The sequence below is a fragment of the Narcine bancroftii genome, chromosome 3 (genome assembly GCF_036971445.1).
Source record: "Narcine bancroftii isolate sNarBan1 chromosome 3, sNarBan1.hap1, whole genome shotgun sequence".
Taxonomy (NCBI): Eukaryota; Metazoa; Chordata; class Chondrichthyes; order Torpediniformes; family Narcinidae; genus Narcine; species Narcine bancroftii.
Window position 1 is genome coordinate 48216735 of NC_091471.1, and position 13817 is coordinate 48230551.

General features: G+C 39.8%; 1 protein-coding gene across 2 annotated transcripts in view; it reads right to left on the minus strand.

The window, feature by feature from the left end:
• LOC138757147 (uncharacterized) overlaps positions 1–13817 on the minus strand; it is a 61305-nt gene that overhangs the window by 21553 nt on the left and 25935 nt on the right. For both annotated transcript variants that reach the window (XR_011353375.1, XM_069924015.1), the window contains exons 4-6: positions 11709–11836; positions 11584–11616; positions 1292–1402 (exon numbers count right to left, since the gene is read on the minus strand). Coding sequence is in view for 1 of the 2 variants with exons in the window: in XM_069924015.1 (XP_069780116.1) it covers positions 1292–1402; positions 11584–11616; positions 11709–11836 (272 nt within the window). In the remaining variant the exon portion in view is untranslated. The remainder of the gene's footprint in view (positions 1–1291; positions 1403–11583; positions 11617–11708; positions 11837–13817) is intronic.

Here is a 13817-nt window from a genome sequence, read left to right on the forward strand (position 1 = left end):
AAAGATCTGGATTTAAAAAAATAGGGTTTTGGGATCAAAAGATAAATTATCAAATTTAACTCCATTGTCTAATAATCAGCTTATTCCTTTTTCAATGTTTAATAATTATTTAAAGAGTTGGAATTTTAAGACAATACAGGATTGTTTTGAAAAGGGACAATTTATTTCTTTTAATTAATTGAGAGAAAGATTTGATATATCTGTAAATTCTTTGTTTGTGTGTTACCAACTTAGAGCCTTGGTAAAGGATAATTATGGTAGAGAGATGAATTTACCTACTTTGTCGAGATTTGAGTCTTTGATTTCCTCTGTATCAAAGAAGGGTTATATTTCGATTATGTACAATTTATTACAAGATAATATGGATAAATCGGATTGGGGAAAATCTAAACTTAAATGGGAGAGCGATGAGGTGTTTATTTTTCCTGAAGATGATTGGGTGGCTATGTGTCAGGACAATGTAATCAAATTGACAAATGTAAGATATGGAATGGTTAATTATAATTTTTTACATAAACTATATTTGACTCCGGAGAAACTGAAAAAATATGGGTTTAGTAATTCAGATTTATGTTTTAGATGTGATTCATGTATTGGAACTTTTCTACATGCTGTTTGGACTTGTGTTAAAGTACAACTATTTTGGCAAGGAATTAAAGTAGTTTTGGAAAAATTGTATAACTTTATATAACCATTAGATCCAACAATTTTTTGTTGGGTAATTTGATTTCGTTGAGGGGATTAGGTTTGGATAAAATTCAAATTGCTTCTGTACATTTGGTGTTATCAGTAGCGCGTAAATGTGTTGCGAGAACTTGGAAAGACAATACAGAGATTAATATACTACGTTGGCATAATGAATTGAAAGCTTGTAGTGTTATGGAAAAAAATACAGTTTACATGATAATTATTCCCTTTTTGTTAGCAAATGGTCTCCGTATTTGAAATATATGCATTTAGATATACTTTGAATTTTCTCAACATTTATAATTTTTTATATATATATCATTTATATTTTTGGCTCCCCTGAAGAGAGCTGGCTAAAGGGGTGGGAGGGTGGGTTTGGGATTTATCTTTTAAAATCAATTTTTGATGATTATTGGATTATATGTTTTGTTTTTTTTAATCTTTAAAGTTTGAAAAAAAAAGAAGAGACATAGCACTGTGGACACCATTATTTGACCAGCCATCCTCGCGCTCAGATAGATTTTGGAGGCTGATATTATCCTCACACACAATTACAGATTACATTGTAAACTTGGTGGAAAAGGACACTGAGTGAAACATTTACCTTCTTTCTGTGTTGATAAGTTGCACAATTTTAACGGATTACATTCTGAAAATTCTGCTGCGGGTTCATCGGGAACTCTTAGGCTTTGATTTTCCCAATTGCCTAATATTCCTAGATCGAGGATTTAAAAAAAAAATCCTTATTGATAAATTGTGCATTTTGGGAATACATAAATTCTGATATAAACTTACAGTACTAATGGCAGAGATAAACATGAATTAATGTACTGTTACATTAGTGCTGCAGTTCTATTTCTGATCGATGTTCTCTTTAAGTACAGGATAAGTAAATCATCGAATATTTGGACTTTTTTCTGACAAAATTCTGTGGCATTTAGATATCCAAAGAGCAGAAAATAATTTCCCCAAAATAATTTTTAAATATAGTTATGAAATTGTGTACCTTAACAATATTTCAGGTTTTTATCAGAGACGTCGGTAATAACCTGCCTGTGATACTTTTAATTCCTTGTGTTTGATATTTAAAAACTTGTTTGTGGATAGTTTAATCAGTACTAATGGATAATCTTTTGGAAGATAAAATCAAGAGTGAGTAAAGGAGTTTTGGTTCAGCATATTATTCAATCCAAAATTTAAATAAGGTTATTCCCTCGCATACTATTTGTTAATCTTCAGCTTTAGAGAACAATGACTTCAGTTGAATGAACTCCAAGAGTACAAGTTAATGACATTATTTTACACAATATTTAGTGCAGCTGATCTGGGCAGGATTTCTCAGCAATCAGTTTTTTTTCTTTATCTCCAGGAGAACTGAAATGTTTCATGTTATCTCTGTAACTCTCATTACGTCCAATCAACAAACTCAAATGCATTCTAAATGATCTCTGACCCTGGCTATTGACAGAGGAGAGAAATATCACCCTGGACTTTATTAAACTGTTGCCAGAGAGAAAGACTCAAATCGGGCTGGGAGTCTGAGGAGGTAGCAACTGGAGTTTGAGCTGTGAGTCAGAGGAGCAGGAGCTTGGAGAGAGTGACTGGGTTAATTGGTCAAGGTTAATTGGTCAAGGGGCCAGTAAAAGGAGTAAAAGGGGAGGGAGCAGCCAGCGAGGAGCGGCGCACTGAGTGAGTGGGACACTGAAGGAGTGGGACTTCCAGTCTTTGGCTCAACAGGCTTAGGCAAAAGCAGGCGAGGAGAAAGGTAAGTGGCATTATTTTAGCTCAGTCATGCCTATGGGGTTAGTGCTTTGTACTGGATGTCAGATGTGGGAACCATGGGTGAGTCCCACCCTCCCAAATAGCCACATCTGCGTCAGGTGCACCGAGATGCAGTTCCTTAAGGACCGAGTTGGGGAACTGGAGCTGCAACTTGAGGACCTACGGCTGGTAAGGGAGAGTGAGGAGTTGATAGATTCAACTTTCAGGGACATAGTTACCCCAAGACCAGATGTGTCAGGTAAGTGGGTAACTGTCAGGGGAGGGAAGAAAAATACCAGGAAAATGGAGAGCTCACCTGTGAATATCCCTCTCAGTAACAGGTATATTTTGTTGGATGCTGTTGAGGGAGATGACCTGACAGAAGCTGGCAGCAGTGACCAGGTTGCTGGCACTGAGCCTGGCATGGTGGACCAAAAGGTAAAGAGGAATGCAGTGGTCATTGGGGACTCCATTGTCAGAAATACAGACAGGAGATTCTGTGAGCCAGATAGGTATGCCCGCATGGGGTGCTGCCTCCCTGGTGCAAGGGTGCGGGATATCTCAAATCGGGTCCAGGGTATTCTAAAAGGGGAAGGCGAACATGTGGGTACCAATGACATAGATAAAAAGAAGAAGGAAGTACTGAAAAAGGATTACAGAGAGCAAGGACAGAAACTAAGAAATAGGACAGCCAGAGTGGTGATCTCTGGTTTGCTACCTGTGCCAAGTGCAACTGAGGACAAAAATGGAAGGTTAAGAAAAATGAATGTGTGGCTGAGGGGCTGGTGTAAAGGACAGGGTTTTGGCTTCTTGGATCATTGGGATCTCTTTTGGGGAAGGCATGACCTCTACAAGAAGGATGGGTTACATCTAAACCCAAAAGGGGTCAATATATTGGCAGCTAGGTTTGGTACAGCCATCGGGCGCGGTTTAAACTAATTTGGCAAGGGGTGGGAACCTGTATGATAGGGCAAAGGACAGAAAAGATAAAACAGGAAAAGTTAGGTTAGGCAGCGAAAGTAAAAAATCAAAAAGAGCAAGGAGGGTGAAAAAAGCAAATCTGAAGGCTTTATATCTTAATGCAAGAAGCATTCGGAACAAGGTAGATGAATTAGCTGTGGAAATTGAGATAAACAAATATGATTTGATTGGGATTACAGAAACATGGTTGCAGGGTGGGCAAGCCTGGGAACTTAACATCCCGGGGTATACGATATTTAGGAGGGATCGGCAAGAAGTAAAAGGGGGTGGGGTAGTATTGATGATGAGAGAAGGGACCGACACGATTGACAGAAAGGATATCAACTCGGAAGATGCGGAATCTATATGGGTAGAACTGAGGAATAGCAAGGGGCAGAAAAAGTTAGTGGGGGTGGTATATAGGCCTCCAAATAGTAGTGTAGAGGTGAGGGAAGGCATTAAAAGAGAAATTAGAAAAGCGTGCAATAAGGGAACAGCTGTCATCATGGGAGACTTTAATTTGCATATAGATTGGACTAGCCAAATTAGTAAAAATACTGAGGAGGAGGAATTCCTTGAATGTTTACGGGACGGTTATCTAGACCAATATGTCGAGGAACCAACTCGGAAGCAGGCCATTTTAGATTGGGTATTATGCAATGATAAGGGGCTAATCAACAATCTTGTTGTACGAGGCCCTTTGGGTAGGAGCGATCACAATATGATCAAATTGTCACTCGACATGGAGAGTGATGAAATTAAAACCGAGACTAAGGTCCTGAATTTAAATAAAGGGAATTATGATGGTATGAGACGGGAGTTGAGTAAGATTGATTGGGTGGTGTTTATGGGGGAGTTGACTGTGGATAGACAATGGAAAGCATTCACAGATCTAATGGAGAAATTGCAAAAATCGTTTATACCATTTTGGCATAAAAATAAACCAAAAAAGGTGACTCAACCGTGGATAACAAGGGAAATTAGAGACAGCATTAGGTCCAAAGAGAGAGCATATCAATTGGCCAAAAAAAGTACCACAACTGAAGACTGGGAGAAGTTCAAGATGCACCAAAGGAGGACAAAGGGATTAATCAAGAGAGCAAAAATAAATTACGAAAGTAAGCTTGCGGCAAATATAAAAACCGACTGCAAAAGCTTTTATAAATATGTCAAGAGGAAAAGATTGGTGAAATCCAGAGTAGGTCCTTTGCAGTCGGAATCAGGGGAATAAGGAAATGGCAGACCAATTAAATTCTTACTTTAGTTCTGTTTTTACAAGCGAGGATGCAAATAACCTCCCAAGGATGTTGGGAAACATAGAGACTAATGCAAGGGAGGAACTGAAAGAAATCAGTATCTCTAAGGACATGGTCTTGGGGAAATTGATGGGATTGAAGGCAGATAAATCCCAAGGGCCTGATAATTTACATCCTAGGGTACTTAAGGAAGTGGCCATTCAGATAGCAGATGCTTTAAGAATTATTTTCCAGAACTCGATAGACTCAGGATCAGTACCCATGGATTGGAGGGTAGCTAATGTTACCCAACTATTTAAAAAGGGGGGTAGAAAAAAAGCGGGGAATTATAGTCCGGTGAGCCTTACATCAGTAATGGGCAAAATGATGGAATCCATTATTAAGGACTAGCAGAGAAGGGATCGGACAGAGTCAACATGGATTTACAAAAGGTAAATCGTGCTTGACAAATCTATTGGAATTCTTTGAGATGGTGACAGGTAAAATATATGGGGGAGAGCCAGAGGATGTGGTGTACCTGGACTTCCAAAAGGCCTTCGATAAGGTCCCACATAAACGACTGGCTTACAAAATCAAGGCTCATGGGATTGGGGGCAAAGTATTGATGTGGATTGAGAACTGGCTGGCAGGTAGAAGACAGAGAGTTAGGATAAATGGCTCATTTTCTGAGTGGCAGGCGGTGACCAGTGGGGTGCCACAGGGATCTGTACTGGGACCCCAGCTGTTCACAATTTACATTAATGATCTGAATGAAGGGATTGGATGTAATATCTCCAAATTTGCAGATGACACTAAGCTAGGAGGGGTTGTGTGCACGGAAGAGAGGGTCAGGAAGCTCCAGTGTGATTTGGATAAATTGAGGGACTAGGCAGATACATGGCAAATGCACTACAATGTGGATAAATGTGAGGTTATCCACTTTGGTAATACAAACCGGAGGGCAGATTACTATTTGAATGGCAATAGATTAAGAGATGGGGAAGTGCAGAGAGACCTAGGGGTACTTGTACACCAGTCTCTGAAGGCGAGCATGCAGGTACAGCAGGCAGTTAAAAAGGCAAATGGTATGTTGGCCTTCATATCAAGAGGGTTTGAGTATAGGAACAAGGATACCTTACTGCAGCTGTACAGGGCCTTGGTGACACCCCACCTGGAGTATTGTGTGCAGTTTTGGTCACCTTATCTAAGGAAGGATGTTCTTGCAATGGAGGGAGTGCAGAGGCGATTCACCAGGCTGATACCTGGAATGGCAGGAATGACTTATGAGGAAAGATTGCGCAAATTGGGATTGTACTCGCTGGAGTTTAGAAGATTGAGAGGGGATCTCATAGAGACCTATAAAATTCTGGCAGGACTGGACAGAATGGATGCAGATGGGATGTTTCCAATGATGGGAAAATCCAGAACCCGGGGCCATGGTTTGAGGATAATAGGCAAACCATTTTGGACCGAGATGAGGAGGAATTTCTTGACCCAGAGGGTGGTGAATCTGTGGAATTCATTGCCACAGAGGGCAGTAGAGGCAGGTTCATTAAATATATTTAAGAGGGAATTAGATGTATTTCTTCAGTATAAGGGAATTAGGGGTTACGGAGAGAAGGCGGGGACGGGGTACTGAACTTTAAGATCAGCCATGATCTCGTTGAATGGCGGAGCAGGCTCGAAGGGTCGAATGACCTACTCCTGCTCCTATCTTCTATGTTTCTATGACTACCTTGCTAATTCAGATTTACCTTGGATTCCACAGATAGGCTTATTTTGCTCTTGATTTTCCCCAGTCTAGTTTCACTTTGTTTTCTAATTCAAGTAACATGATGAGAATGCAAACAGTTGTAAATTCCATTTGCTACAACATCTAACTATATGAACAGTAATGTTAAATATATTATTCTTGATATACCAAAAACTGAACAAACTAGCAGTTTATTGGCAGTCATAGTGTTTTATTATCCACGACGTGCTTTAAGAGGAGGATTCTCCAATCTGTAGCTGCATAATATGAATCACCGAGTTTCTTTTGGACTTTGTAAGCTACCAGTCCTAATTTTTTTCTGCATACCATCACCACATCCTACATTTTTGTGATACAGCAGTAAAAACAATTTGCATTGATATTTTATAATTAACATAAAAACATTTCAAGATGCTCACAAGAGAGTTGTCACATATCACCTGTTACCAAATTACATAAAAAAGTCTTTACAACAGATTAAAGAAGAGAAAAAGTAAGAAGTAAAGGGATTTAGAAAAGAAAATCAAAACTTTAGGACCAACCACCAATAGCTTCCTTTGTCAATCTAACATTTAAGTGACAAATTATGAGAGGTAACTTAATAGAGGTATATAAGATTTTGAGGGCCTTAGATCAGGTGGACAGTCAGTATCCTTTTCTGGAGGCGACAATAGCAAATACCAGAGGACATCTGTTTAAGGTGAGTGATGGAAAATTTAGGGGAGTTCTCAGAGGTAAATTATACATTGAGTGGGAGATGCTTGGAATGCTGATGGAGGCTAGTACCATAGGGGATTCAAAAGATTCTTTGGTCATCACATGGATGCAAGAAAAATAGTGGGTTATGGGTGTGAAGTAGGGAAGGATTAGATTGTTGTGGAGTATGTTTACTTAAGTTGGCATAACACTATGGGCTATAATGTTCTTTGTTCTATATTCTAGCATTGATCAAGAAGCTACTGAATTTGAGGAATACATTGGAAGTCGAGATTTCTTAGAATTGAGGCAGAGTGGATTTGGCACAATAAACATATCTTTTCCAGCACATTCTTGTAAATCTACATTGGTCATTAGCATGACATTCCTTTGTCATTTCTTTTAATCTAGATAAACCCATTTAAAGTGAGAATTTGTACTTTGACAAGTTGTTATCCGGAAGTCACACACATGGATCCTGGTTTCTTATTATCCTTATGCTTGCTGGCATACATTTGCTCTTGATTAAACAATGCAGCAATTTCAAATATTTTTCATCCTGCTTTCAAATAATTTCATGGGTCTTGCCTCTCCTTATCTCCTTCAACCCTCTGAGAAATATGGATTTTTCAAATTCTCTCCTCTCATTCCCATATTTAATCTTTCCACCACTGGTGGTCAAATCTTCAACTGATAAGGTGTCTCTAGTATTATTTTCCTGAGCCTTCATGCCTCCCAATATTTTTCTTCTTTTAAGACATACCTCAAAATGTACTTCTTCGATTAACTTTGACACAAAGTTTACCGGGTGACTTTCATGAAAGTGTTGGTGTTGTGAGAGGTCTAGGACTACTTAAAGAAAGTTGTTGGTGTATTATTATTAATAATCACTTCATTGAAAATACTCAGTCAGGGATATTTTATCATTTTGCATTCTTTCTTTTCTTTGGTTTGGCTTCGCGGACGAAGATTTATGGAGGGGTATGTCCACGTCAGCTGCAGGCTCGTTGGTGACTGACAAGTCCGATGCGGGACAGGCAGGCACGGTTGCAGCGGTTGCAAGGGAAAATTGGTGGGTTGGGGTTGGGTGTTGGGTTTTTCCTCCTTTGCCTTTTGTCAGTGAGGTGGGCTCTGTGGTCTTCTTCAAAGGAGGTTGCAGCCCACCAAACTGTGAGGTGCCAAGATGCACAGTTGGAGGTGCTATCAGCCCACTGGCGGTGGTCACTGTGGCAGGCACCAAGAGATTTCTTTAGGCAGTCCTTGTACCTCTTCTTTGGTGCACCTCTGTCTTGGTGGCCAGTGAAGAGCTCACCATATAACACGATCTTGGGAAGGCGATGGTCCTCCATCGATGACCCACCCAGCGCAGTTGTGTCTTCAGCAGCGTGGATTCGATGCTTGCGGATTCTGCCAGCTCGAGTACTTTGATGTTGATGAAGTCATTCCAATGAATGTTGAGGATGGAGTGGAGACAGCGCTGATGGAAGCATTCTAGGAGCCGTAGGTGACGCCGGTAGAGGACTCATGATTCAAAGCTGAACAGGAGAGTGGGTATGACAACGGCTTTGTACACGTTGACCTTTGTGTGTTTCTTCAGGTGATTGTTTTTCCAGACTCTTTTGTGTAGTCTTCCAAAGGCGCTATTTGCCTTGGCGAGTCTGTTGTCTATCTCTTTGTCGATCCTTGCATCACATGAAATGGTGCAGCCGAGATAGGTAAACTGGTTGACTGTTTTGAGTTCTGTGTGCCCGATGGAGATGTGGGGGGGCTGGTAGCTATGGTGGGGAGCTGGCTGATGGAGGTCCTCAGTTTTCTTCAGGCTGACTTCCAGGCCAAACATTTTGGCATTTTCCACAAAACAGGACGTCATGTGCTGGAGAGCTGGCTCTGAATGGGCAACTAAAGCGGCATCGTCTGCAAAGAGTAGTTCACAGACAAGTTGCTCTTGTGTCTTGGTGTGTACTTGCAGGCGCCTCAGATTGAAGAGACTGCCATCCGTGCGGTACCGGATGTAAACAGTGTCTTCATTGTTGAGGTCTTTCATGGCTTGTTTCAACATCATGCTGAAGGAGATAGTAAAGAGGGTTGGTGTGATGACACAGCCTTGCTTCACGCCGTTGTCAATGGAGAATGGTTCGGAGAGCTCATTTCTGTATCTGACCCGACCTTGTTGGTTTTCGTGCAGTTGGATAACCATGTTGAGGAACTTGGGGGGGCATCCGAGGCGCTCTAGTATTTGCCAAAGCCCTTTCCTGCTCACGGCGCCAAAGGCTTTGGTGAGGTCAACAAAGGTGATGTAGAGTCCTTTGTTTTGTTCTCTGCACTTTTCTTGGAGCTGTCTGAGGGCAAAGACCATGTCAGTAGTTCCTCTGTTTTCCCAAAAGCCACACTGTAATTCTGGGAGGACATTTTTGGTGACACTAGGTATTAGTCTATTAACGAAAAACCTAGCGATGATTTTGCCTGCAATGCAATAACCTTCTGTTATAGGTGTAATATATTTGAATTTAAACTGGCAAAACTTTACTTAGTTCATTTTCTTCTTCTTTATATTTACAACTGAGAGGTGACCTTAGTCTCTCTTTAGATGTTATTTATGCATTCTACATTTTCTAGTTCATCTGTTGAACATTTGCTTCTCTCAATCAAGTAGCTGTTGTTTTGGATTTAAATTTCAGTTCAATGCTCCAGATCAGATGTCACCCACCTCCCCACATCAAACCCTACCCACCCCCACTCAATGACAACATTGAGTACAGAGGTCACAAAGATAATGTGGGGCAACAAACATTAGACTGTACATTATTCATCAGATTCAAAGTAAGAAGATTCAATTCAATATATGCATGGAATCCTGAGAAATGTGATCACTATAAAATTTCTGGATAAACCAATGTTTGATTTATGAATTTTTGGCATAATGCTATTGACTTTTTGGCTATTGGTCTTCGATATATGAAGCTATTTTTCACTTTAATGAATAGCATGCCACTCACAGAGCATAGGAGCATATTGTACATTTTGGCGTATAAGTTGACCGGCCGATATGTCAACCCCCATTTTTCAGCCTAATTTTAAGGCTTTTATAGAATATCCAGCGTACAAGTAACAAAGCTGTAAGTTAAGTAAGTTTAAAAAAAAAACCTTGGCCTACTCGGCAGAAGCAGCAATGGCCCATGGAGCTGCAACGGCGACATCGTGCTCCTGGTGGGAGCAGAAACCTTGCTACCAGGCAGGAGTGGCGATGGCAACCTTAGGATTCCAGGCAGAAGCAGTTATGATGGCGCCCTGCGGTGGGGAGGTGCCGGGGAGTGGCAGTGCTGGTGGTGGGGAGGTGATTCCAACATCAACATATACCGAATTGACATCAATCTGTTTTATTTTCCGGTAAATTTAAGGTCTCAAATCTCTATCCGGCATATAAGTCAACCCCTTCCCCTTCTGAGAAATGTTTTAGAATTTCGTGACTTGACTTATATGCTGAATTATACAGTATTATTTAAAAATTCCCAGTGCCCAGCTTTTCCAATGTGAAATTTCACAAAGCAAAATGTTTTCCAGGGGCACATCCTTTTGTAAGTTCAGAAATGGTTGTCGACATTTAACTCTGACTGTTTGGTGGGAATTTGCTGGTGGAAGGGCCAATTTTTAAAAAAAGGGCAAAGATTTCAAAACCCCACGCCCACTGATTACTTACCAATCGAGAATCAATGTCTTCTCTTTCAAACAAGTGAGCAGAAAATGTGCAGGAAGATGGCCGTAACTCTAAATTTACTGATTCAGCCACCGTATCATCATTGAGATTTGTTTTTCATTTTTATTTGAAGCTGCATAACAATGAGTTCAAACCAGTCAGAAGCTGAACAGAGTTGACCAGGATCCACAAATGTAACTTATGATTGTGCCTTGTTTTGTAGTTTTTTGTAGTTTTAGTTTTGTTTGCGGATGTTTCTTTCACTTTTTATTATTTTTGGCAAAATCATATATTTTCAGTTATTGACCAATTTCCATTAGGATCTCAACTGAAACTGATAACATTAACTTATTAAAATTCACCATGGTCTATCAGATCATTATTGTCATGTCACTGAAGGCGCATGCCGCAAACAGATGGCCAGTAAGTTATGTGCACGTTTTTGGAATGCATACGTGATATTAAACAAAATGAATGAAACTATGGATCTGCATAATTGGCACTTATTACTCTCAAGGAGGTTGATCAATAAAAATCCAATTTTTCCATGTACTGGATGATTTACTTTTCTTTTCTCTTAATCAGTTGAAATTGAAAAATTTGAGGGCTATTCGTTATTTTTTGTCATGTCCCAGAACCTTTCCAAATCCCCATAATCTGATCCAGTCATTCCCTGCCACTGATGTGACTGTTGCCTGTTGCTGACCAATTACGCCAGCCCTCCCCGCATCCGAATGCAAGCACACAATTGAAAGCATCATGCACCATTTTATTTGTGGAAAGAAAGAGGGCAATACCTTCGGCGTGAAAATGATGAAGGTCATTCAGAACTGCAGAAGGAAAGACATATTGATTATTATTCTACATGTACCTCTTCTGTAATTCTCTTTAAAATAATAACAGATTGGCCATTTTTTGATACCTTCAGTGGTGAAGTCAAACTCACTGGACACACTTCCATACACATTCTTCAAGGTGCATTGATAAAGCCCTCGATCTTTCTTAGTAGTATGAACTATTGCCAAAGAGACTGGAGTTTCATCTCCTGTGCTACAATTTGAAAAGAGTTGTGATGGTAAAGTTTGTAACTAAAATTGTGACGGTAGGAATGGTTGAAAACAGCATGAAATGGAACAGAATTCCTTTTCAATGTTCAAAAATCCGATTATTAACAGAGTTTGCTTTCTTCAGCATTTTACTCGATTTGTAGGTTTAAGTATTCATTTATCAAGAATTTTAAAAATACTGTGTAAATTGATAACTAATTTTGATTCCTCTGTATAATGTGACAAACTAAAAAATGCCTGTGGGTATACACTTTGATTAGTTAATTATTTTCACCTTTAAAATTTCAATATCACCAGTTATAGGTATAAAATATTTTGAATAGAAAGGGATTGTTTTAAATACTTTGCACAAAATCTAATCATGACATCGTTCATTCAGGTGCCTTGCCATTCAGCATGGGTGATCATGCCCCTTCATCTGTCATCATCTCTGGCCCTCCAAGTTGTAGTTGTTGCCAACCCTCTCCTCCTTTGGCTGAGATCATAGTCGATGTTGAATTCATGATTATACAAGGAAAAATAGTGAAGTGGTTTCCCATTGCCTTCTTCAGTTGCAGTGTCCATACTGGACACGTAGCCCTGGCCATTGATCAGCAGATTCATCTGGTCAATGTTTTTAGTTTTACAACCATAAATTCCAATTTATAAAATCTGCTTGTAAAAGCCATCCACCATCTTCAATCCATGGCTTCTCATGACCCTGATTGGGATGCTAATCAAGTACTAAACCTTGCCCAAGGGTGACCTGTAGGCTATTGGATGGAAGGAGTACGTTACACCTCCTTTAGCTAAGCAATTGCGCAGCACTGACACCGAACATCATAACATATCCGAACTTAGAAGTCCTTCTAGTTAATGACTTAAATATGAGATCTCCTCCCCAAGAGATTGAATAATTGGACATCGGTGAGAAAAGATATTAAAATACGGCTATTGGTTTTGTTAATAGACCAATTTTGCAGAAGTCGAAGCCAAAGAGTATGTGATCAACTTGCGCCATGGAAATTGAGAATGCAAATTTGATAAGAGTATTTAAAAACTAATCTGGAAATAAAACTGCTGACATCATAAAAGTAACGTTGAAACCATTGGAATGCTGCAAAAATTCAACAAGTTTGTTAATACAGTATTGTTTGAAAATGAACCATCCCATCCTTGCCTAGCCTAATTTATCCCACACTAATGAGAACTGAAGTGACCAGACGAGCAGATAATAATTGCAACCATAACTTTATAAACAAGGAGGACAAGCAACAGATAATTTATTTGCCTGTAGGCATCCATATCGCCAGCCGTCATAGTTTGGTCTCACCTTTTGTATGAAGTAAGCAATTAATTCAATACTAGAAATTTAGAAATCCTTTACCTATATTTTAAATAAGAGCTTAAATTGTAGGTTCAGAATAAAATTATTCAGATCACCTGCTCTGGCATTTGAAGCATGACTAATGCAATTTTCCCCTCAACTCCATTCTCCTGCCTTCTCCCCATAAATTTTATGCCCTTAGTACTCAAGAACCAATCAACCTCTGCTTTAAATACCCTCAATAACATGGCCTCCACAGCTATCTGTGGCAATAAATTCCACAGAGTCACCTCTCTCTGAAGAAATTTTTCCTCATCTATATTCTAAAGGGAAATTTGTTCATTCTGAGGCTCAATCCTCTGGTCCCTGACTCTCTCACTAATGGAAACATCTTCTCCATGTGCACTCTGCCTCGCCTTTTCAATATTTGGTTGGTTTCTAAACTCCAATAGGTTCATAACCAGAGCCACCAAATACTCATATGTTATTCCTCTCTTCCCCAGGATTATTTTGGGTAATCTCCTCTGGATCCTCTCCAATGCTAACACATCTCCTCCCCCCTCACCCCCCACCCCCCCAAACTGGTCACAATACTCCAAAGGTCCATTGACCAATGCCTTAGAAAGAATTAGCATGACATCCTTGCATTTTTATTAAA